This window comes from Periplaneta americana, chromosome 12 (assembly GCF_040183065.1).
Source record: "Periplaneta americana isolate PAMFEO1 chromosome 12, P.americana_PAMFEO1_priV1, whole genome shotgun sequence".
Lineage (NCBI taxonomy): Eukaryota > Metazoa > Arthropoda > Insecta > Blattodea > Blattidae > Periplaneta > Periplaneta americana.
In genome coordinates this window covers 85,719,055-85,743,333 of record NC_091128.1, presented here as the reverse complement: position 1 = coordinate 85,743,333, position 24,279 = coordinate 85,719,055, and the positions used below count along the sequence as shown (strand labels likewise).

The following is a 24,279-nucleotide window of genomic DNA, read 5'->3' as shown; positions in this document are numbered from 1 at the left end:
GGTAATGTATTCAGCAGACATAACACATCCAGTTATTACAAAGCAAAAGAAAACAAAATTTGCCTTACATCACTTCTCGTCGTAGTTAGAACTAATTTGACTTAAACGGTACGAGGAAAAAATGTTAAAACACAAGCAGGAGGTTATTAAGTGTCCTAGAATATTAACGAGGACGTTGCTACATAGTTGGAAAGGGCCGCGAACTAAACAATATATTCACGGAGGATGATCTCATTGTCGGAGTACTAATTGTGACGAGTTTCTGAGGAACTGGACTCGACGACACGGACCGCTACTGGAACGCCGCGCCGCCACCAGGCCGACTTGTCAGTATTGATCGGGTGGCAGCACCAGCACAGGGCTGCCTGCGCGTGTATTCAGTCTGCCGCACGACGGGACTGCGTTCTGCATTTACACAAGTTCAGTATTCTCGTGGCTTGTTTGTACGCCCAGAGTGTCGGGATTACTTAGCAAATCGATTTAGAAACACTGTGATCAGATTTGTACGCGAAAAATATTGCGCAACTTTTGTGTGCTACTATGTGAATCTCGCATCATTTTAATGCGGTAGTGCGTGTATTTCGTTCCGATTTCACCTTTTCAATTAACTTTACGCAGATTCTACACTCGTCGATCTCGTAAAAGCAGCCAGGCACGCAAGGGTCGCCGCAGAACTATTTCACTAATCAGTGAGATCGTGGAAAATACGGCCGGCACCTCAACGCCATCTATAGTAACACCATCGCTTGCAGTGCTTGCAACATGAGAATATAGTCGATTTAAAACCTCCGTCGTGGATAGAATAAAACTGCATCTGTCACCCATTTATATCGGTTGCGGGTTTCTGTCCCCTTGTGATGCCAGATTATATTTATAATAAGTGTATGTAAGTTCGACTACACAAAATGCCCAAACAAAAGCCGATCCCCCCTGAAGACTTGATAATCCCGCCGCAAGACAACCGGATCTGTGGCACGATTTGCATGTGTCAGATGACGGCGGTCTTGAGTAGCGTGGCACTGGTGTACCTCACGGTGGCCGTGTACATGCCCACCTTGAGGGCTTTCCAGTCAGGCATATCCGAGGTGCCTGCGATGTGTACAACCACGCGACTGTGGAAGAAGGACGACTGCGAGTGGGGCACATGCGGTGAGTGGTGCCTGAGTAAGAGCTCGGGAGCGTGCGAGCAAATATATGTCAACCTGCGACGCAACGGTTCGGAGCTCATTTTCGAGAACTGTACCAACAGTGCCAATAAGACTTGTTACGGTATCGATCAAGAGAACGCCAAGACCAGCCGTTGCATCGCCGACGAGTGCAAAAACCTCACGGGCACTTTCAACTGTACCGCCGGTAACTGCATCAACATCACAGATGCTTTTGAGTGCGTGTTCAAAGATACGGACCCGCCCCTGAAGTGCTCCGGTCGGAGAGGTAAGATAACGTGCATAGATTTAGATGGTCTGCAGAGTTGTGTGCGAGGGACTTGTGAGAAAATTCGGACACCTTACAACTGTGATAGACGTTGCGTCGATATTCCCACTAGAAATAAAAACGTGATAGTCCTCAGTGGTGATAAAGTGTTTTTATCTCTGTGTCAAAGAGCTCTAGCTACTATGGACGATGAACCGCAGAAAGAAGTATGGACAGAGGATCAGGAAAACATCCTGATAACGTCTTGTTACACTGTGGAGAACACAACTCTAGGAGTGATAGCTAATGACTGCATCAACGGGTCTCTTCTGTCGAAGGATACTCTTAGCGACCTGGCCAACTTCACCTATCTGAATTACCTGAGCGTTACGAACACCGAACTTTTGGACCCCACCCGAGTCGTGGCACCCCCGGAAGTGGACCTGCTGATTGCCAACGAGAGTCGCTTGCACATCAATATGGAGGGCTGTGTCAACACACTCCGCGACGAGTGCAGGGATTTCTTCCGCGAATATGGTAAAGACGGTTCCGACCACAATGCCAGGGCGAGATTCCCCTGTTTCTATGCTGAGGCGGACCCCAACAAAGTGGTAGCACACTTTGACCTAGAGGGGACTTACAAACAATTCTTAGTAGCAAGCATCCTGCCCTCCACACTGTTCGTGATATCGTGCTTCATGCTCGTGTTCTGTCAGAAGACAGTCGAGGTGGGCGACGACGCCAAGATGCGCTTCAAGGGCTGTGCAAACTCCGACCTCATCATCGCTCCTGGAGACAATAGCGTCTGTGCCAACAACCTCGGTGACGGTGGCGGGGGAGACTCGGTTATGGCGCTCTGAGATCCGTCACGTAAGAACCATCAAACAAACCCAAAACTACCACTTTATTTATCCTTTTATATTAGTCTGAATTAATGTCATATGACTTCACTTTACTACCCGATACTGCAAATCTCTTCAACATCTCAATCCATTGCTTCACTAATTACAATATACAGAATGAACCGTAAGTACATTAATTATTCTTTGAGATATTGCAAACAGAAAAGTTTAATGTTCGGTTTTGCTCCCTTTTCAAGATAAAAATTGTTTTATATGGAACAATTCATAGCGTGTTTTGGAAAATCCATTGATTGAATTCTCAATATGCTCAGTCACTTTATTAAAATAATAAATGGTTGAAAGAATTTTAGTTTTGTTCTTTAAATGTGCAAACATTTGATCCGAATAAATGTAACATTGTAAAATTTCTTTGCAGAATGAAAAGGGACATTTGTTCGGATCAAATTTCTGCACATTTAAAGGACAAAACTAAAATTCTTTCAATCATTTATTATCATAATACATTGCTCTCTTAAATTGACTAAGCACATTGGGAATTCATTCAATGGTTTTCCCGAAACACGCTATGAAATTTTTCATGTAAAACAATTATTATCTCGAAAGGCAAGCAAAAACGAGCAAAACTGTATGATATTTTTGTCTCAAATATCGCAAAGAATAACCCCCTCAAATTAATGACATTACTTACAGTTCAACCTCAATGCAAGGTAAAACTCAATATTTTCACAGATCTCAACAACCCCAACTTTCTGGCATAAACATAAGTTATTTCAATTACAATTCATTAATGACATACCCATAATTCCAAGATTTTGTGGGCGAACATCTCACAATTAGTTCACTTCTAAGGCACTGGCACAGAGAAGTGAAAATACGTGTACGTTTCGTACATAATTTCTCCAACTTGCGTTTTATTAATGCAGTTGAGAATGAAGCAACTTACTGAGATAATCGCTGTTAGACCCCGTCGCAGCTGAGTCAGTTAATGTTTCCTTTACAGAGGGAGTAAAAGTCGATCCCCGGCAGATTTCTGGTGGTTCTAAAGATAGGCGTTTGGGGTATTTCTGTAATAAAAGTCTATAGACCTTATTCTGTTCTGTGTCCGATTGATGTAGGAATTTAGAAAGGTCTTTACATAAATATTTGTGACCGAGCGATTCTGATTGGTTTCTTACCTTACCACAGTGGCGATCCGGTTTCAATCCCCATGTGGATCAGGGCATAACTTGTAATGGACAAAGCGTGTAATTAGAGGTTTCTCAAGTTTCTCCTGTTTCCCTTCACCCTTACCATAATTTCACCAATACTCCACAATAACTATTCACTGTGCGAGGTCTCGAGCAAGACCTCCAAAACAAATATACAAAATTGCTGAAAAGTTGAACAAGTTTTACGTAAATGTGTTTAATAAAATAATTTTACACTATGCAATACACGATCAATTGCATTATAAGAGTGCACGGATTACAAACAGGCTTTTAGTTTTGGAACGGAATGATGCTGACCAGATGTTATGATTGGATGCACATCGCTGAAAAAATTTCCATTCACATAAACATCCTGTACGAAGCCTGGGAAACACAACACTTCTATAAATACTACAACCTTGGGAAAGATAAGCTTTTGCTTGTGGCAAACACAATTTCAGTCTAAGGTCAGAGGTTATCATTGCTAAAATCAGAAAGAGAATGAGAATTCTTTCTCGTCTCTATCAAATTTAGTGACCGTGAACACTTTGAAGAAAAAAGCAATTTTGTTTCTATTTTCGTATGTGAATGGCATAATGTGTAAAAACACAACACTATCTTCGTTATCAGAATATAGGAAATAGGAGACTCCCAAACGAAATAAATCAGCCTTACGAACGCTTCTGTTCTACTAAAACTTCGAATAATATATCGGAGATCACTATGGGGAGATGCTATGGCCAAATTTGTCATTTTAGTCCTTTAAATGCAAACTACAATTTGATTTTTAGAATCTTATTCGCAGAGAAACAAATTGCCGCAGTGTTCCACAGCATTGCCGTTGTCATGGAAACCGAATGACGTCAGAGATGCGCTTACCCATGGCGATAACGACCTCCCTGAAAATGCCACGGTGATGTCCATCGTCTTGCTCTCATTGATTCCTGTCGCATGAATGAATCTCCCATGCGCTCATTCTAGTATCTTTAAAACACACTGACATCAAGGGAAATACTTCGCACTGGCCTAAACAATCCAGGTCTGTACTTGGAACTTCGATAACACGTATTTATCTCAAGTAGTTGATCATATATGATGCTTCTGCTAAACGCAACAAGGAACAATTTATGTATTCAAATCTTCGTACTAATTAATACAGGTGAAACTGCAATATTATGACGGATTGTAGATTAATTTGACAAAAATAAACGCATAAAGACACTTTCTAATTTCCAATATGAAGAGTACGAAAACAGCGAGTAGCTTACCGATCGTAATGGGGAGAGGGTTTTTATTTTCTGACTAGACACTGATTTTGTGTAAAACTGTGTTTAAATAATGATTATTATAACAATTTATTCAAATGAAAATACAGACATCAAAACGTAATTGATTCCCAAATTGTGTTTCTCGTGTTCTGGGCTCAATTTAATACATGCTAATATTTATTAAGGATACAAGAATCAATTAATTTCCCTAAAAAAATAAAGAAACAAAATGCAGTAAAAAAGTGTAACTATTTAGTTGGCCTAACTATTATTATAATTAATAAATAATAAAAATTAAAACTAATTCAGAAGCACATTCCATAAAATCTATTCCTCCTTTCTTAAATGTATTCATAGTTAGTTTACAAATCAGGAAATCTTTGAAATAAAAAATAATACAGTCTTGTACTATAACAAAATTAAGATTTGATCCACTGTATAACACCTTGTTTCTTATAAAGAGGAGAAGGTATGTCATTCTGTGCTATAAGGATCAGAATAGTCATATAAATAAATTGATAATATTACAATATATTTAAATACATTTTCGTTAAGTTATCTGATGAAATATTTTAACTTAGGAGATTTTTATGTACTTAACAGCTTCAAAAGTCATTTCAATAAATTAGAGAAGAATAAATACTGTTATTATTTAAGCAATGCATGTAAATAAGCTACAACATTACCGTAATGTAACCAAAAAAATTACACACCCCAGTCTTGTGGTCATATGGTTTCCGGCAAATGTTAGTAACTTAATTTCGGACTCTGCTAATAGTCATAAATAAAACGACTTGCACATTCGTCTTCAACTTCATACAGCCTACATCAAAATACAGGCATGAATCTCATACGCCTTGCTTTGTTACATCGGGGCTTACCTGACAATATTTTATTTCGAAGTTGTAATATTGTAATAAGGATTTCTCTTTCGGCCGTATAGGCCTACTTCTCCTAGTGCCATTATATTACAAGTTTCATTCAAAATTATGATTTTATATTATGTACGGTCAATTTTTACAAAGACTGTAAATGGGTCTCGTTTTACTTCCTAGCAAATAAGGGACTGAATAAACAGGACTATTACACTAGCGACAAAACTTAAGTTTCATTATCCGCCTGCAGATGTCGAGTTCAAACATGGCGGACAAGAAACAGCTGATTATTGATTTCGGAGTCTCAGTAGTTTTTCAAATGTTTAAAGTAAATTTGTGTGTCTTCTGTGGATTTCAATACAATCAATCACTTTGTGTTTTGTTCTATTTTCTTAGGTTTAACTAATTAAACAGTTCAAAACTCTGTTCGTTAAACTAAAAATCCTTACGTTCGCGTAACAGAAAAAGACGCTTGAAGTCTGTACCTTTTCAACTTCAATTTCTGAAAATCTCATTTTAATTTCGGGAAAGCTAACCTCAATTTAAGAAATGGTTAATTATTCACATTAAAAGATGTATTTATTTCGGAGAAGCTAATCTGAATTTCGCAAAATATAAATTCAATATCGGTAATGATATCAAACTCAGAAAAGAAAGTAAATTTAGGATTTGAAGATTTTCTCTTTTTTATAATATACAGTAACACTTCCTATAGATATATTAACACTATATATGTTTGTGTATAATTGTTTTATATAAATGTAAAAAAAAATTGATTCTTCACTTTCTCTCAAGAGAACAGAAATATTATAGTTACACGGACATTCAATGAACAAAGTTTGTGAACAATAGTCATTTACATCGCAACAAGAATTGTTGTAATCATCATAATTTTTATTATTTTACTTCAACTACATCTAATTTAATATAAATATTGCTCAAAATAAGTATAAAATAGAATAATATAAATGATATTAAAGCTTTCCGTAGTTAGATTTATCTTTTCTGAAACTGAATTTCCTTTTCCTGAAATTAACTTTACATCTTCCCAACTTGATATTATTATTTCCGAAGCTCAAATTACTTTCTTAGAAATTGTAAACACTTTTTCCGATTATAACTGAGCATTTTCCCAAATTGAAACTAAAAAGGGATAGATAGATCTTGTATTGGCAGAAGTAAAAAAAAAAAAAGATGGTAAACCAGGACAATGCACAAGATGACAAAATTTGGTATCAATCTTACGTAGTAAGTTCCTTTGTAGAATTGAGAAACTTCAGAGTAGGATACATTTTATCGTTTTATTTTTCTAGTCCCAATTCAGAAGTTAATAAATACTTTTAATCACTTTTATCTAACATGAATCAATTATTTTTAATCTTTTCATCTACAGTTAAATTATAGTCTGTTACTTAAAGTTGCTGTATCAACTACTAGGTTATTTAGCGTTGATAGAAATTTATGATAGCTATACGAATTTCACGAGATGAGGCCGACGATTCGCAATAGATTTTGTAACATTCGCCTTTAAGATTGGAGAAAACCATGGAATAAACCAAAGTAGGTAATCAGCTAAAGCGGGAATCGAACCCACGTCCGACCGATGTTCCGGATCAGCAAGAAACGCTGCACCGCCTCAGCTACGCCGGTGTCTCATTAATTATTATTCACAATCACATTTGTCACCAAGAAATTTCTTTATCAAGACATTGCACTAAAGACGTGTGTGCGTGTGTGTGTGTGCGTGTGTGTGTATAAAGTGTAGGCTATATAATAGTATACAATATAATATTATAGAATATAATAATAAACATGATACATATTAACTGTATATACTCCATATATAATATTTCAATTAATTCAACTCCGTTACGGTGAACAAAAACATAATACTCTGAGATTATGAAATTCATATCTTTTACTATAGCTGCCAGTAAACATTTGTTTAAGCTAAGAAAATGTTCTTCCTACGTAACGTGACGTTAAACAGATAAAATAATAATAACAAAAATCAACATACAAATTATCAATATTTAAATTTTAAATAATATATAAAAATAATTCGTTTATCAAAACCTATCCCGTTGAGTGAACGAAAACATATATTCTGAAATTATGAAATCCAAATCTTTTATGAACATCACATAAAATTTGTTTAAACTAAGAGATTGTTCTTTCTACGTCATATGATGTTACAGGGGAATATTTATATTACATTACATCATTATTAGTTAATGACTCATGCGTACCTGCTTGCAATTCGACCTTGCTTACGCATCCACGTGACGTAATAGATGTAGCTACCAGAAGGAACTACTCGATCCGGTGTACGTTTGGGTACGAAAATGTGCTGCATGGTTATAATTCACAATTGTAACTAGTTTATTAAGTAATCATATAAATCAATTTCTCACCTAATATAAGTATTTAAATTCGATTCGTCTAGCTTATGCATACTTTCCAGCTTCGATTTTTTTTCTTAGGCATATAATTTTCTTTTGTGTTAACATATCATTACATATTTCCTTTTCATTCTCTGGTTGAGTGGAAGGAAAGGCTTTACGGCCTTAACTGCGCCAGAAAAAATAAAGCATTATTATTATTATTATTATTATTATTATTATTATATTATTATTATTATTATCGTCGTCATCATCATCATCATCATCACGTGTGGAGAAGACAGTAACCTCATCATAATATCGTGTGACACGAAAGTCACTACCAACACTGGGGAAAACAATATTATCTTGAAACACATGTAGGACTATAACTAAGACAACAAGTACCAGACAAGGACCACGACCAACAATCACGATAAGGACTACGATAAAGAAGATGAGAATCACGACAAAGACAAGGACCACGACAAGCACCATTGTCTACGTCGTGATCCTTGTCATGGTCCATGTCTTGGTCCTATCGTAATCCTTGTCGTGATACTTATTTTGGTCCTCATCGTGATCCTTGTCGTGATAGCTGTCGTGGTCAATGTTACTGATCTTGACGCGGTCTTTATTGTGTCCTTATCATGGTTCTTATCGTGGTCCTTGTTGATTTTGTCATAGCCTTACGGTAGTCCTTGTTGTCTTTGTCGTGGGTTTGTTACCTTTTCATGGTTTTTACCGAAGTTCTTATTGTGTTCGGTCCTACAATAAAATTGTCATTTCAAAATAATTCTTTTTTTTTCCACTGAACCAGTGACGTTTGTGACACGATACCACTGTATTCCATCATCATTATTATCATAATCATCCCCATTATGAGAAACAACCGCAACAGCTCATGGTGATTATAAACGAGTAGGAACAGTCAAAGTATTAATGAAGTCAATGATATCTTCTTACTAACTAGAATTTAGCTCCTTAATATATTTACACTGTATTAGGCTACCTATGCACCACACCGATTCTGTTAACTCTGTAAGAATAGTTCACATGGTAACATTTTGTCATCTGCGGTTACACTCATGTGATTTGATATTTTCACGAAAGTTCATATGATTGTGAAGTCTGCGTACCCACATAAACCACAATGCTGAAACTGACCAGGAAGAGAAAAAGGAATTGGTTGGGTCACTGGCTGAAAAGAAATTGCCTACTGAAGGATGCAGTGGAAGATATGGTAAACGGGAGAAAAGTTCGGGGAAGAAGAAGATATATCAGATGATAGACTACATTAAGACACATGTATATATATATGCGGAAACTAAGAACAAGGCAGAAAATAGGAAAGATTGAAGAATGCTTGGTTTGCAGTGAAAGATCTGCCCTTGGGCAGAAAACAATTAATGAAAGAAAAAATGCGTGATAAGAGATGACAAATATAATTTTAGATAGTCATTCCTAATATTTTACCGCTAGGCAAGCGTGCAAAAATTACTTTTAACACTAGTGCGAAAAATATTTTTAACAATGACTTTAAACCTTCTGCGCCGATTGTCATTATTTCCCATCACGTCTACTTTTAGAAATGCCTGCTCTTGGTTAAGAAACGTACACAAATGAAATAAATCGCTTCAACAACGATTTTATTAATAACTAGCCGTACCCGTGCGCTCCGCTGCACCCGTTAGAAATAAATATAAAGTAATTACATAATTAAAATAGGACATTTGATCCAGGGAACATTCGTGTTTGATAGAAGGATAAATCGTTTCATATGTTACTTAATTTAAATTGCATCCAAATAATTAAAATGCGATCATTTTGGTCCAGAGACACTCATCTGGTGCAATGACAATTCCTTTAACCTGTTTCTTAATTTTTATTACATGCAACCATAGTTTAATGAAGATTGACATCATTTAGATTTAATGTATATATTTTATTTTACTTGTTATAGGTTTCCATTGAATTATGGTAATAACTTAATTTTAACCCTTGTTTTCTATGTATTCAGTAAATGGCGCTTCGCCCACTATGGTTGTGAACCCTTCAAATAAATAATATTATATTATAATATATTATATTATATTATATTATATTATATTATATTATATTATATTATATTATATTATATTATATTATATTATATTATATTATATTATATTATATTATATTATATTATATTATATTATATATTATAATTATATTATATTATATTATATTATATTATATTATATTATATTATATTATATTATATTATATTATATTATATTATATTATATCAGAAGTTACTGTAATAACATTATAGCATTATGTCCATCTAGAGAAACTACACTTTCCAATGGTGAAATAATAATTAATTATACAAATCGGTTAATTTAGCTTCAGATATTACTTCATACAAACACAGAAACATCCTCTGTAGGCTATCTTTCATAGCTTTCGATTGTTGCTGTCCAAGGCCCCTTATAGACGAAGTCATTTGTTTTTTAATTCATTACACGGCCTTAGATGGCAGTTATTTTAATTTTAAAACTCATTTATCTCATTAAATATCAATCCTATCAAAATTTTTGAAGGAATAAAACTTATCGAAAATGATTTTTAAAGAAACTTTTGTTATGTAACATTTTTTACAAAAATCAATAATAAGCGAGATATTTCGATTTATTTAATTCAGGCTCCCTTATAACCCCCCTTTTAAATAATGCATTTTGAATGCCATATAGCCTAAAATCTAAGTTACAACGAACTTAATTTATACTCCAATTTTCATCGAAATCCGTTCAGCCATTATCGCGTGAAAAGGTAACAAACATACAGACAGACATAGTACAAACAAAATTTTCAAAAAAGCGATTTTCGGTTTCAGGGTGGTTAATTATATATGTTAGGACCAATTATTTTTGGAAAATCGAAAATTACCAGAAAAATTTCGGGTACAGATTTATTATTAGTATAGACTATATGAAACAATAAAGAATTAAATATACACTCAGGGACAAAAAAACCGGACACTTCTATATTTGCTTGTATTTTGTTGCCAATTATTTCGAAATGAAACAAAACCCATTTAAACAAAATAATGTTTCATTTAGCACCATATACGACAACATTTGAAAAAAAATCTCTGATGATAAAATTTACAAAGGGCGTATAACTATGGCATCGTTTGGTCTAACTGTTTTTTCATTTTATGGTGCCTTAAACATTAAAAACTCTTTTTAGTAACGGGTATTACCCTCTCTGGCTTGAATAACTGCATCCATACGTCTTGGCATGCTCTCAATTTGGTTAGCAATGTCTTCTTGAGGAATAAGTTCCCATTCTTCGCCAAGTGCTCGCCTCAACTCTTGTAACGATTCTGGTCTCGGTCGTCTATTCTTAACACGCCGTCCCAGCATATTCCACACGTGTTCAATTAGGTTCATATCTGGACTCCTTGCTGGCCATGGAAGAGCATGGATTCCCACTTCTTGGAGATAATCTCCGACCGCATGGGCAATATGCGGCCGTGCATTATCATGCATTAAAACAAAATTATCGCCTACAAATTTGCCAAATGGCACAACATGATCATCCAAACATTCATTTATATACCTATCAGCTGTTAGTCTTCCATTTTCAACAAAAACCAACTCTGTACGAGCATCCGTACACACTCCTGCCCAAACCATGACTCCACCACATCCATACGGCACATTTTCGGAAATGCAACACTGTGAAAATCGTTCTTCCCTCCTTCTCCAAACTATTTCACGTCCATCAGGTGAGCACAGATTGAAACGGGACTCATCGGTGAACAGAACACAGCTCCACTGTCCATTTCTCCAATCCCTGTGATCATTTGCAAAACGCAGTTGTTCAACTCGATGCATCCTGAGAAGTCTGGGACCAGTTGCAGGTCTACTTGATATCAGTCCACTTGCTTTCAACCTCCTTCTAACTGTTTTGGCCGAAATTGGGCGTCCATGCATGTTAACAAATTGCTGGGCTACACTAGTAACTGGCAGCTAGCGCTCCCTAAGAACTCTCAACACCATATACCTGTCTTCATTTGGATTTGTAGCTCTTGGACGACCCGAACCTGGTCTTCTGATATATTCTAGGGTCTCTCTATACCGTTTTATGGCATCATGGGTTGTGCTTCTAGCGTCCTTCATCGTAAAGGGCTACAGCTCGAGCCGCATCTTCAGGTCGCATCTTGTTTTAAGACAAATGTTACAACCCCACTTAAACTCAGAAAATGTAAAAATAAAGAAATAACGAATGATAACGATAATGAAGCACAAAATGGTTGAGACAAAATTGTTATAGCTGAGACTCCGAAAGCAAAATTGGAATATTTGGTTGCAATGGCTTGTTTATAAAACAAAAAACAATCAACAATGTATACACGTCTCCAGAACAACAGATGGCTACCATAATATTGTATGAGAAGATAATGTTTTGCAAAATACCAGCAAATATTAAAGTGTCCGGTTTTTTTTTTTTGTCCCTGAGTGTATTTTCCAAAAGGTAACAACTGCAGCTGAACACTTCAAACATCTTGCTTTGCAGCATTCAAGTGACGTGTCTGATTAATACTCTGGCGGCTCGATTTCGTGACCCGACGCCGGTGCTGTGACTGTATGCGTATTGAACTCAGATGACTTCGTGTATTTTCGTAGAACCGATCAATACGCAGTCCATCCATTTTTTCACTACCAAACTCTACCTTCATAACGAATTCATACCTCTATTTTGCCAGTAACAGCAATGAAGAAAATAGCTCTAAAGTTATTTTAGTCAAATATTGAACTTCATTATCTTCATAACTAAACTGTTGTACAATTATAAGTTTTACATTATAAATGTTAAGCGGTTACTTTTTTCCTTTGTCTCTCCTTGCTTATTAACTCTCTTTCCTCTTTCTACCCCTTTAAAAATGAGACTAGCCTTTCACAGAAACGTATTGAAATATACACTGCAATAATAATTTTAATAGCTTTGATTTGTGAAATTTAAGAGATAACTGCTGCCAATCACCTAATGTAAAAAAATAAAAACAGTATATGCTTATACCTATCATCCTGTCAATAGAATGGATCACCTATCTTAATGTAGGCGTGAACTTTATTTTTGACAAAGTTCTAGTGATTTAAATACTCGTAATGTTCTGACTTTTCAGTAATTATTCTGCAGACTAGAATGGACAAAAAGTCTGGACAAAACATAGGAAAAGGCATCCATTCATTTTCCCTTCTCTTCCTCTTTACCACTTTCTTTTTCCCTCTTTTTATCCTCATCTTCTTCTATTCCTTTTTCTATTCTTTTCCTGCTATTTTCTTCTCTTTCGTCCTTTATCTCAACGTCCCTTCTTTTCTTATCCTTTTCCTTATACTTTCTTCTCCTTTCACCTTTCTTGTCATCTTCTTCTCTTCTTTTTCATCCTTTTCTGCTTTTTTCTTCTCCTTTCACCTTTGCTTTTCTTATCCCATTCTCTTCTTTTTCCTTTTATTTCCATCTTCTTTCACCCTTCATTTCTTCTTTTTCTCTTCTTATTCCACCTTGTTGCTGTTCATTTCCTTGTCCTTTGATATGATATTTATTTGATAGCCAACTATACAATTATTCATAGTTATGGTGGACCTTAACAGTTCTTCTTTTCGACCCGCCATCACTTCAATATACATATCACGCTTTTGTGTTGATATTCTTTTGCCATGTATTTTCTGTTTATTTCTTATTCTTTAGTTTTAGCTTAATTGCTACCTAAGTCTCAGTCTCTCTCTCTCTCTCTCTCTCTCTCTCTCTTATCCTCTTCTATTTTCTGCTTTACCTAGACTGTCTCCTTTGGATTTTCCGCCTCCCTATTAGATATTGTATGGTAAAGGTTGGTAATATTGTGACACGAGTAATATTGTGATAGTTTTTTTTTTTTTGGAGAATTTACTACAATTTTACTGAGCGAGAAAAGGGCCAGTTTTGTGCAGAAACTTGTCCACGAACATTCCCTTAATACGTTGACGCAAAAAACCCGATCTTCCTCTCGCTCAGTAAAATTGTAATCAATTCTCAAAAAGAACTATCACAATATTACTCATTTCACAATATTACCAACCTTTATCCTATATTCCTTTTCTTCATTATTTGTATTATTTGTTATTCATTTTTTCACATCCACTTACTCTTATTTATTTTTTCCCAGCTATTTTCTCCCAAATTATTTGTCTACCTTTCCATTTTCTCTATTTAATAACACGTACATCACTTACTATTTCTCTACTGTTCTCTCCTCAATTTATTTACGTACTTCATCCCTTTCTCTTCACTCCTACTCTCAAATTCCCTCCTTGAATGCCTCTTCCCTTATATTTATATGTATAATACTCCTACAGATATAGTACCCCTGATACTATACACAACCCACAACAATGATTCACATTAATTATCCCATTCATTTAATTTTACTACTCATTACTCTCTCTTTCACTTACACTCTTCACACTTTCTACTGACATTTGACATTTTCTTCTCTACTTTTATTCTCTCACTTTTGTCACCCCTGACTTTCTTACACTGACTAATTCCACAGATTTCCTTCTCCTTTCATTTCCTTTTCTCATCTTATTCCCCTCTTTTTCCATCCTTCTGCTCATTTTCTTCTCTTTTCATCCTTCTTCGCCTTATATCATCTTCTCTTTTTCCCTCATGTTCCTCTCTCCCATTTTGTTAATTTTCCTCATCTTCTTCCTCTTTTTCTCTTTCCTTTCCTATCTTTCCTTTTTATCTCTTCTATTTCCATGTTTTGCTCCTATTTTCCTCTTTCTGTTCATCTCTTCTCCCTTAGCTCCCCTTCCTTCTCATTTTCTCTTCCTTTCACTCATATCTTCGTCATATGTCCAGATTTCATGGCCACCTTGTATTTTCGCTGCAGGTTGCTTACGCCAGGGGTACCTCGTACGAGTTACAATTGGACATCTATGCCTTAGACCATATGATCTGTTTCGAATTCAGAAGTTAATCTAGCGATATTGCTATGGGACGACCCCTAGATCTGAATCCTCTTCGTTTACACCCATGCTTTAATACTATTGTTGGAAACCAACTTTCTAGTATTAGATATAAATGTTGGACAGTCCTTCCTGGATCCCCCCCTTCCTCAGACTTAATACTTGTAGCTTATTCCTGATCTGTGCATTTCTTTTTCCATCCATTATAATGATCGGAGAAATCTTACCTCTGTTGCTTCTATCTTAATCTGCTTCATTGCTTTTATGTCTAATTTTCACAGTCTTACATCGATCACTTACTTACTCCACATAATTTCAGATGTGTGCTTTTCAATGCCTCGTTCTTATCGTTACACATATTTTCTGGGATTCATTTTTAATAGGCCTACTAATTAAGTCTTGTTTCTATCGTATAGTCTTTAAAATTTGTGACCTTCTCAACTGGTTTATTATTTTTACAATTCTGTAACTGATATCAGATTAATCTTTCTTCGGAATCACATTATTATTTTATAGGTCATGCAATATTTTAAGACTATTTTTACAGTTTTTCTTCGTAATAAGCAGTTATCTGGAGATTTTGATATAAACAAAAATATCTTGGACGCCTGCAATTAAGATAGAGTTTAAATTGTATTCGAGCAGATAACCCAAACAAATTTCCTTCACATTTAGAACCAGAGAAGTAGCAGCCCCACCACCAAACCTACCCTGCGTAGCGCTCGTAACACTAAAATTACTGATAATTTTCAAAAGAAAAAAATTAATATAATTAAGTACTAATTGTTGAATTATGTTTGTTATTATATGCCATATTTCTGGCAATTATTCTTATTTTCGGGAACTTTTCACATTTCTCTACCGGTAGAGTCTGCCAGTCTCGAAGAAAAGAGACAGAAACTGTGTTCGCAGTGGGATATGAATGTGGAGCCGCTGATCGATACGGCCCGGTTTGCCGCAGTGTGGCGTGAGGCGTCGCGACGCCCTCGTTGCACATGCCGCCGCGTGTCCTGGCAACTACACTGTTTACAAATACAAACAGGCCACTGCAGGGAATCGACGAAATCACACCACGTTATGCTTCAGTCTACTGCCCTTTCCCTTTTCCACTATTTAGCGTTGTCATTATACTGCTATGTATTTACAAATTATTACACTACCGGCCAGTCTTTCTGACAGGCAGTAACTTTTCAAACAATGAACATATATTATTTTTATTTTATTTTATTTGTTTTGTAAGATTAACATATTATATGATGAGAATTTAATTCAGAAATTTTCTCAAGCATACCTTGTGTGATTCTTGATATGGCATCTCTTATTGAAGCGGCTAGCTACTCAAAAAAAAAAAAAGAGCCCAACTAGCGATGAAAAACACTTTTTTCATTTTTTGGGGTTTTTTCTCGGTGTTCTCCCGTTTCCCATATTAGGCATCTACATCATTTCGTCAACATTTCTCCATTTCGTCATCCTTCCATAGCATCCTTTCAAACGCCGGCTGGCGACGCACGTAGTGGACTGGTCTAGGGACGAGTGGGGTTGCCTGCTAGAAACCTGGGTACGCAACGAACCTTAGTCTAGTCAGTCGGTGTGGGTTTGGGAATGCGCCTAACTTGAATGTTAGAGCAATAGGCCTTAAAATGTGGCAGTGCTGGGTCGTAGTGCCCCTCTCTCCAGAAATTCCATTCAATTTCCAATCCCTGCAGTGATTGGGTGGTCTAGACTATCGACATGTCATGTGTCATGTATTTGGTCTGGGTTCGAGTCCCATCCAGGACTGGGACTTTGTATAGTATTTATCTAATCACTGGTAATACTTACTTACTTACAAATGGCTTTTAAGGAACCCGAAGGTTCATTGCCGCCCTCACATAAGCCCGCCATCGGTCCCTATCTTAAGCAAGATTAATCCAGTCTCTATCATCATATCCCACCTCCTTCAAATCCATTTTAATATTATCCTCCCATCTACGTCTCGGTCTCCCAAAAGGTCTTTTTCCCTTCGGTCTCCCAACTAACATTCTATATGCATTTCTGGATTCGCCCATACGTGCTATATGCCCTGCCCATCTCAAACGTTTGGATTTAATGTTCGTAATTATGTCAGGTGAAGAAAACAATGCGTGTAGTTCTGCGTTGTGTAACTTTCTCCATTCTCCTGTAACTTCATCCCTCTTAGCCCCAAATATTTTCCTAAGAACCTTATCCTCAAACACCCCTAATCTCTGTTCATCTCTCAAAGTGAGAGTCCAAGTTTCACAACCATACAGAACAACCGGTAATATAACTGTTTTATAAATCCTAACTTTCAGATATTTTGAGAGCAGACTAGATGACAAAACCTTCTCAACCGAATAATAACAGGCATTTCCCATATTTATTCTGTGTTTAATTTACTCCTGAGTATCGTTTATATTTGTTACTGTTGCTCCAAGATATTCGAATTTTTCAACCTCTTCGAAGGATATATCTCCAATTTAATCACTGGTAATGCAGTTTCAAAAATGAAATACGTTAAGGTAACATCAATAATTTCAATAGAATGAGTGGGAAAGCAATGTCAACAAAATGTGTTATTGATATTATATAATAAGTACATCAAAATCGGCATTACGTTCTCTTTCAAATTTAACGAACTCAGCACATTGGAAGGCAGTGTATTGATACGGCAGATGGACGATATACTGTTTTTAAATGTGTTCTAGTTTAATATAAATCCCGATTACTGCATATTTTAAAATCACTGCTACAGTCGTCGTGGTCATAAACTCACAGAAAAGTCCACTAAAATCATAGTTCAAAATACATTAAGTTCTTTACTATCTTGATATCGATTTGTCCCCGCATACTACTGTATTATTCGAAATGACATTTAACGCCCATGCTGACATACAAAACTGGGTGTGACACATATACACGTCAGAATACTTCTACCCTCCCTTTGTAGTTACTACGCATTTGTCCTGAGCACTACAGTCTATTAGTTGTCGCAAGTCGCAACTAGAACGCTCATTAGGGTGTGTGTGGTTTTACTATATCCTAACATGCACACTTGCGTGATAGCCTATATAAGCATTAGACATAACTATATAAACATATATGTACTTGATTCTCTAATAATGAAATATAAATGACCGGCTTCACCAGCATTCGTCAGATTTTTTTACTAAACGTGAAATTAAAAACTTTCAGTTTTCTAAGTTCTCGTTAGGATAAGAAGCGTTTCATCAATATCAGTCAACTAACAATTAGCGATCCGTCAGTTTGACGATACCTTAGTACCTATGTATAGATGGAATATTTTAAGATGGAACTCATCTTTCGTAAAACCATAGAGTATGATAAACAATGGTTAACCATAGCAAGGATCGCTTGCAAGCATATTTCTTTTCTTGTAGAAATACAACTAGTTAGGACCTATGTATAGATGGAATATTTTAAGGACACCCGTCTTTCGTAAAACCATAGCGTATCTTGGCTTCTTTTTTGATAATAATCTAAGTTGGAATTTTCAAGTTAAAGAAACGATAAAAAAAAAATCTGTTCCTCCATTCACTGTTTGAGTCGCTTGAGAAACTTCTTGCCCCAGCAACTAAAACGTACCTAGTACAAACCTTAGTAATTATTGTGATGTTTTGTTAAGTGACCTAAGTTCTGAACTGTCAGTCAAGTTACAGCGAGCTCAGAATATGTGCGTCAGATACGTGTGCAACATCCGACGATATGATCACATATCACCGTCCTTCGCAAGTCTCTCGTGGCTCCGACTTAAAGAATGCAGAACTTTACACTCTTTGTCTTTACTCTTTCGAATTCTGCACACCTTAACACCAAATTACCTTTCGTCTCGTTTCTCTTATCTATACTCTAACCACGACATAAATACCAGATCACTTATCTGTGGCACGCTAAGTATACCTCTTCATAGAACATCTTGTTATTCATCATCTTTTACAATATCCACCTCGCGTCAATGGAATTCCTTGTCACAAAGTATTAGGGGCTGCAAGACAACAAACACCTTTAAGAACAGCTTAAAAGATAACTTTATTAGCATTTCACTCCAATCATACTGATTTAAACTATCACTGACTACATTGTTACTTTTTTCTTTAGACATCATCCTGATTGTGCTGTATTTTCAAAATTGTCTCATAATAATCTCTTTCTATTATCTAATATTATTTGAAATATATTAACATTCTATGTATTTTAGTTTAATTCTGCTACACAGTTTATTTCAGTGTTTAATTAATAGTTCATAGTATTTTGTTGTTTAATTCGTAAATAACTCTTGTATACATGTAACTCTCATCTAAATCAAATTGTTGAATTCTTTGTAAGTTCATGCATATGTATATACACTTTTTGCTGGTTGAGTGGAAGAGAAGGCCTTACGGCCTTAACTCTGCCAGCTAAAATAAATCATTATTATTATGATATATAAGTGCCCTCAATGGTCAACATAGTAAGGATTGTCTGCAAACATATTTGTTTTCTTGTAGAAATACAAATAGTTAGGACCAATGTATTGATGGAATATTTTAAGGATACGCGTCTTTCGTAAAAACATAGAGTATGACCACACAAGCGCCCTCAATGGCCAACCATAGTAAGGATCGTCTGGAAACATATTTGTTTTCTTGTAGAAATACAACTAGTTAGGACCTATGTATTGATGGAATATTTTAAGGACACGTGTCTTTTGTAAAACCATAGAGTATGATAAACAAGTGCCCTCAATGGTGAACCATAGTAAGGATTGTCTGCAAACATATTTGTTTTCTTGTAGAAATACAAATAGTTAGGACCAATGTATTGATGGAATATTTTAAGGATACGCGTCTTTCGTAAAAACATAGAGTATGACCACACAAGCGCCCTCAATGGCCAACCATAGTAAGGATCGTCTGGAAACATATTTGTTTTCTTGTAGAAATACAACTAGTTAGGACCTATGTATTGATGGAATATTTTAAGGACACGCGTCTTTTGTAAAACCATAGAGTATGATAAACAAGTGCCCTCAATGGTGAACCATAGTAAGGATTGTCTGCAAACATATTTGTTTTCTTGTAGAAATACAACTAGTTAGGACCTATGTATAGATGGAATATTTTAAGGACACCCGTCTTTCGTAAAACCATAGAGTATGGGTATGATACACAAGTGCCCTCAATGGTCAACAATAGTAAGCATCGTCTGCACACTGGACGCACTTACTGGGGAAAATATATATATATATATATATATATATATATATATATATATATATATATATATATATATATATATATTTGATTTCTTGTAGGAATACAACTGTGAAGATGAAAACAACTCAACCAGAAAACTATCCCAAGCAGTATATTCGAAGTCACGTGCATTACATATCAGTCCCCTGTTGCTAACTTACAGAACACGTCAGTGGTCATTATGCAATTATTGAAACTCATTGTTTCATAATAATCCTCACTAAATACTAGTTAATCTCATTTAGATATTACTTACCGTTTTACGCGAAAAAGTCACTAAGTCTTCACTCTGGCAATAGTAAATAAGAATTTTCTCCAAGAAGTTAATTACATGATATTGTAATCTTTAATGACGATCTGGTTGTGAAAATATTGAATTTTGCAATTTGGCAAGGAAAACTTAGAGGACGGAATAGGCTTCCTTTATCGATGATGATGATGATGATAATGATGATGCTGAAAATAATAATAATAATAATAATAATAATAATAATAATAACAATAACAATAATAATAATCCTGAAAATGGAACTTGCTGAAAATTGTGGAACGTCAAAAACTTAAATCTTAGTCAGAGTAAAACCCAAAATCTTCTTCAAAAGTAACTTCCATTCAGCTTTTGTGAGTTTCATGGGACGGTGCACCTATTCTGTTCTTTATCACGTTTCTAGCCCCAATGCTTGGTTCTTTCAGACGCTACAATAATGTGTTTTGGTGTTGACAGGCATTCCCCTCCTGCTCGAGAGCCCGGTCCATCACCAGCACGTGTTCCCGCTTCAGGATCACTGAAGAATAAGAAGACATCAAACAACTCCGCACGACAACGCACCACTCTGTATTCTCTTGTTGCACACAACAACTGTTTTCTGCATGATGGGCACTTAACACGCGGTGCGGGGCGGATACTTCCACACAATACACGGAGCCAGGCCGTCAGAAGCCATCTGTCACACATCCAGGAGGGGAACGCGGGAATAAAGAAAGAATTCAAAATCGACTAAAGTGTCAAAAGACTTTCTAAATAACTATTACATTAGTAGTACTTTTGGGGTAATACATAGTATAGACATTTGTAAAGCAACGATCAAAGGAACAGCAGCAAAGCACCAAAAAGGGGGTTCTTGAATAAAAAATATATATATTGAATTTCGAGAGGTTATAAGTGAGAAAATGTAAGTTAGATATATTATAAATTTTACGCCGTTATCAATTTTAGCCGAGATCTGCAGCATAACCGCTTGTTAATAATAGATTCCGTAACAACTATAGATAACCCTGAAGACAGTCCATACACCTTTCACAAGTACCATAGAGCGCTTCACTGCAACAGTTGGTTTTAGAGTCGAAAAATTCTAAATTGTTTCAAGAGGCACGGACTGGCTTTGGCCGATCAAGAACGAGACTGGAAATCCACGTTCTCCAGAACAGTTCATCTGGGCTTGGCCAAATACAGCCAAGACTGAAGTTACAAGTTGTCAGGAAACGCACAGTGTATCCTGGACTTGATCAATCACAACTGAGACCGGAAATCCGAATTGACCGGAGAGGCACAGTGTGTCCCACCTTGGGCTGGAGTTCAACCAAGCCGCCACCATTGATCCCGACGAGTCAACCATCATCATGGGTGCCGAGGGGGGCGGAGGGGGCATCACCTCGGTAGAGGTGATCACCCTCATGGAGAAGGCCAAATTCTACACCTCACTGTGCCTGGGAACGACGGCGATCATATCTGTGTTCGCTTTTCTGTTTCTCATTCCCTTTGTGGTGGATCCCGCCATCTCGACTATTATGTCCGACTATGACCCCAACCCTGTCACCTGCATTGCCGTCAGCTACACTTATGCCGAAGGGCTCCGTAACTGCTCTTGGTCTTCGTGTAGAGAGGGCTGCACCACGGCGGCTCTTCGATGTCACCTAATCCTCGTCAACTACACCCGTGTGCCCTTCAGCGAGTGGGGTAACCGTACCATTGACTCTGTTGTCTGGGACGTGGGAGATACCAAGTTCTTCATCAACACTGAGGGCTGCGGGTATCCTCCTAGGGTTAACTGCTCCGTGTTTGCCAAGCAGTACGGCCTCAAGAACTTGATGAAGCCCTTTCCCTGCTATTACAGTCGAACATACCCAGAGATGGTGGTGGCGAGGTACAGCTGGGAGGACAACCTCAAGCATCTGGTGCTCTCTCTCATCGTGCCCAATGTGCTCTTCGGAGTGTCTATCGGAGTTCTCAGCTACTGGTACTGTCCCAGTTGCAACCGAGCGTGCAACAAGAAGACGTACGTTGACAAATACCCCACCAAGGAAGAGTAAGTATGTACACCCCCTTTACTCTCAAACTCGCCTAACAAATTTTAGTTTCATAATGGATGAGTTTTAGTGTAAACTCCATAAAAGTTGCAACTTAGGAAAAATGTACTTAAACTACGTCTTGCTGATTTTAGAAAGAACGACCATAGTCCTGGCATAATACTCGTAATTATGAAAATTAATGTAAAAGTTTAGCAGTAATTCTTGAAACAACCAATGAATGAAAATACAATATGAAATAAAAAATCAATGACATGGTGCATTTATTTTCAATATTTCCATATTTTGTCAATTTTTACTATTGAAAATATTTAATATATCCTTTTAGCTACAGAATGTGTACACATAAATGCCGTTATTGATGTCACTTCACATTATTAGAACATCCTAATAATTTAGCATGGATTGTATTTAACTAGGAACCATTCTAATTTTGAGAGACAGCAATGGTAGATTATTCAGAAAAAGTTTAACCTGTTATTTTTTATTATCAGTAAAGTATACGAAAAAATCAACGTTTCGAAGGTTTCATCTACCTTAATCTTATTGACAACAAAATGATAAAAAGAGTATTCTACTCATCAACGTGACTGATCAATTCTAGGTTAGCTGTTGAAGTTGATGTGAACTGCTTTCCCCCTTGTTGAAATTTTTCTGATAAGAGCATTGCATGGTGGTCCTAGGATACTACAGCAGTCTTATTTAGAATCATTATATACGAAGTATCTGGTAAAACGTTTGAATTGGTACTTTAGGACTGGTCACGTCGATATAGCCACTTGTAACAACCCCTACAAGTAGGATACCTTTCTCAACTTTTTGTTCACCTGAAGATGAATGTGAATCCTTCCTTAGAAAAACTGTGAGTTTTCATACAATTCACTAGCAATTGGGAAGTTTAAGATACTCTGTTTCTGAATAACAAAACTTTCTGAATTCTAGAAAAAACAATCACTTTTACGATGCGCCATTGGATGACAAAATATGCACTCTACTCATATTGCGCCACATACAATGGTACGGTCGTGAAGTAAAGCCATGCTATTACGATTTTCCAGCTGTCAGGACCTGTTTGGTATAAAAATTCCAACCGAGACTTCAAATAATTATGTAATGTATTCCAGTTATCTATATTTCCCTGAAGAAGGAACCTATAACTAATTCCGAAATTTTAGTGACTTCCCTCCACATGTCTTAAATCCTCTACAGTTTAAAAGGAATAATGTAACTCTAGATAATCATCTAGGAGTTCTTTCGGACTATTTCACTATAGTAAATATTTCTGTCAAAGCGCCAAAGACGAACATACATTTTTTCATTAGATGAGGATGCTTACAACTGTTATAAATGACTGGCCAATTCCCCTTCCTTCTTGTTTGATGACGAAGATAGATCCAGTTTTGTGCATGTTGAATTATAGACACGACAGTCAAGTAAATTAATTCTGAATTAAATTTTTAATCGCCCTGTTAGAAACAATGAAGATACCAGTGCTGGTATTCTATCGTACATGAGGATGAGGATGAGGATGAGGCGAGTTTAAGTTGGAACTCATGGTAGTAAAACACGTGTTTTGTCGGAATATTCCTGCTTTCCCCACTGCCATTTCACAATTTCTTCAGTATATTATAATTATAACTGTTTCACGAGGAAATGTCAGCATGGTCAGTGTGTATGATATATCCCCGAGCACATAGAAAGATATTATATCCGACCACAGGTATTTCAACCC

The 24,279-nt window shown here is 36.3% G+C and overlaps 2 protein-coding genes across 3 annotated transcripts in view; one reads left to right on the top strand and one right to left on the bottom strand.

Moving 5' to 3' along the window:
* The window catches only part of LOC138710650 (cilia- and flagella-associated protein 298), a 429,392-nt gene that overhangs the window by 206,874 nt on the left and 198,239 nt on the right, over window positions 1–24,279 (bottom strand). The window lies entirely within an intron of this gene.
* Teh3 (tipE homolog 3) lies at window positions 274–22,546 on the top strand. The gene is made up of 2 exons (XM_069841687.1): window positions 274–2,283; window positions 20,965–22,546. The coding sequence occupies exon 1, from the start codon at window positions 906–908 to the stop codon at window positions 2,271–2,273; it is 1,368 nt and encodes a 455-aa protein (XP_069697788.1). The 5' UTR covers window positions 274–905; the 3' UTR covers window positions 2,274–2,283; window positions 20,965–22,546.

Bases quoted from the DNA above. Each gene is read 5' to 3' on its own strand.
- Teh3 (XM_069841687.1), top strand. From the start codon at position 906: ATGCCCAAACAAAAGCCGATCCCCCCTGAAGACTTGATAATCCCGCCG.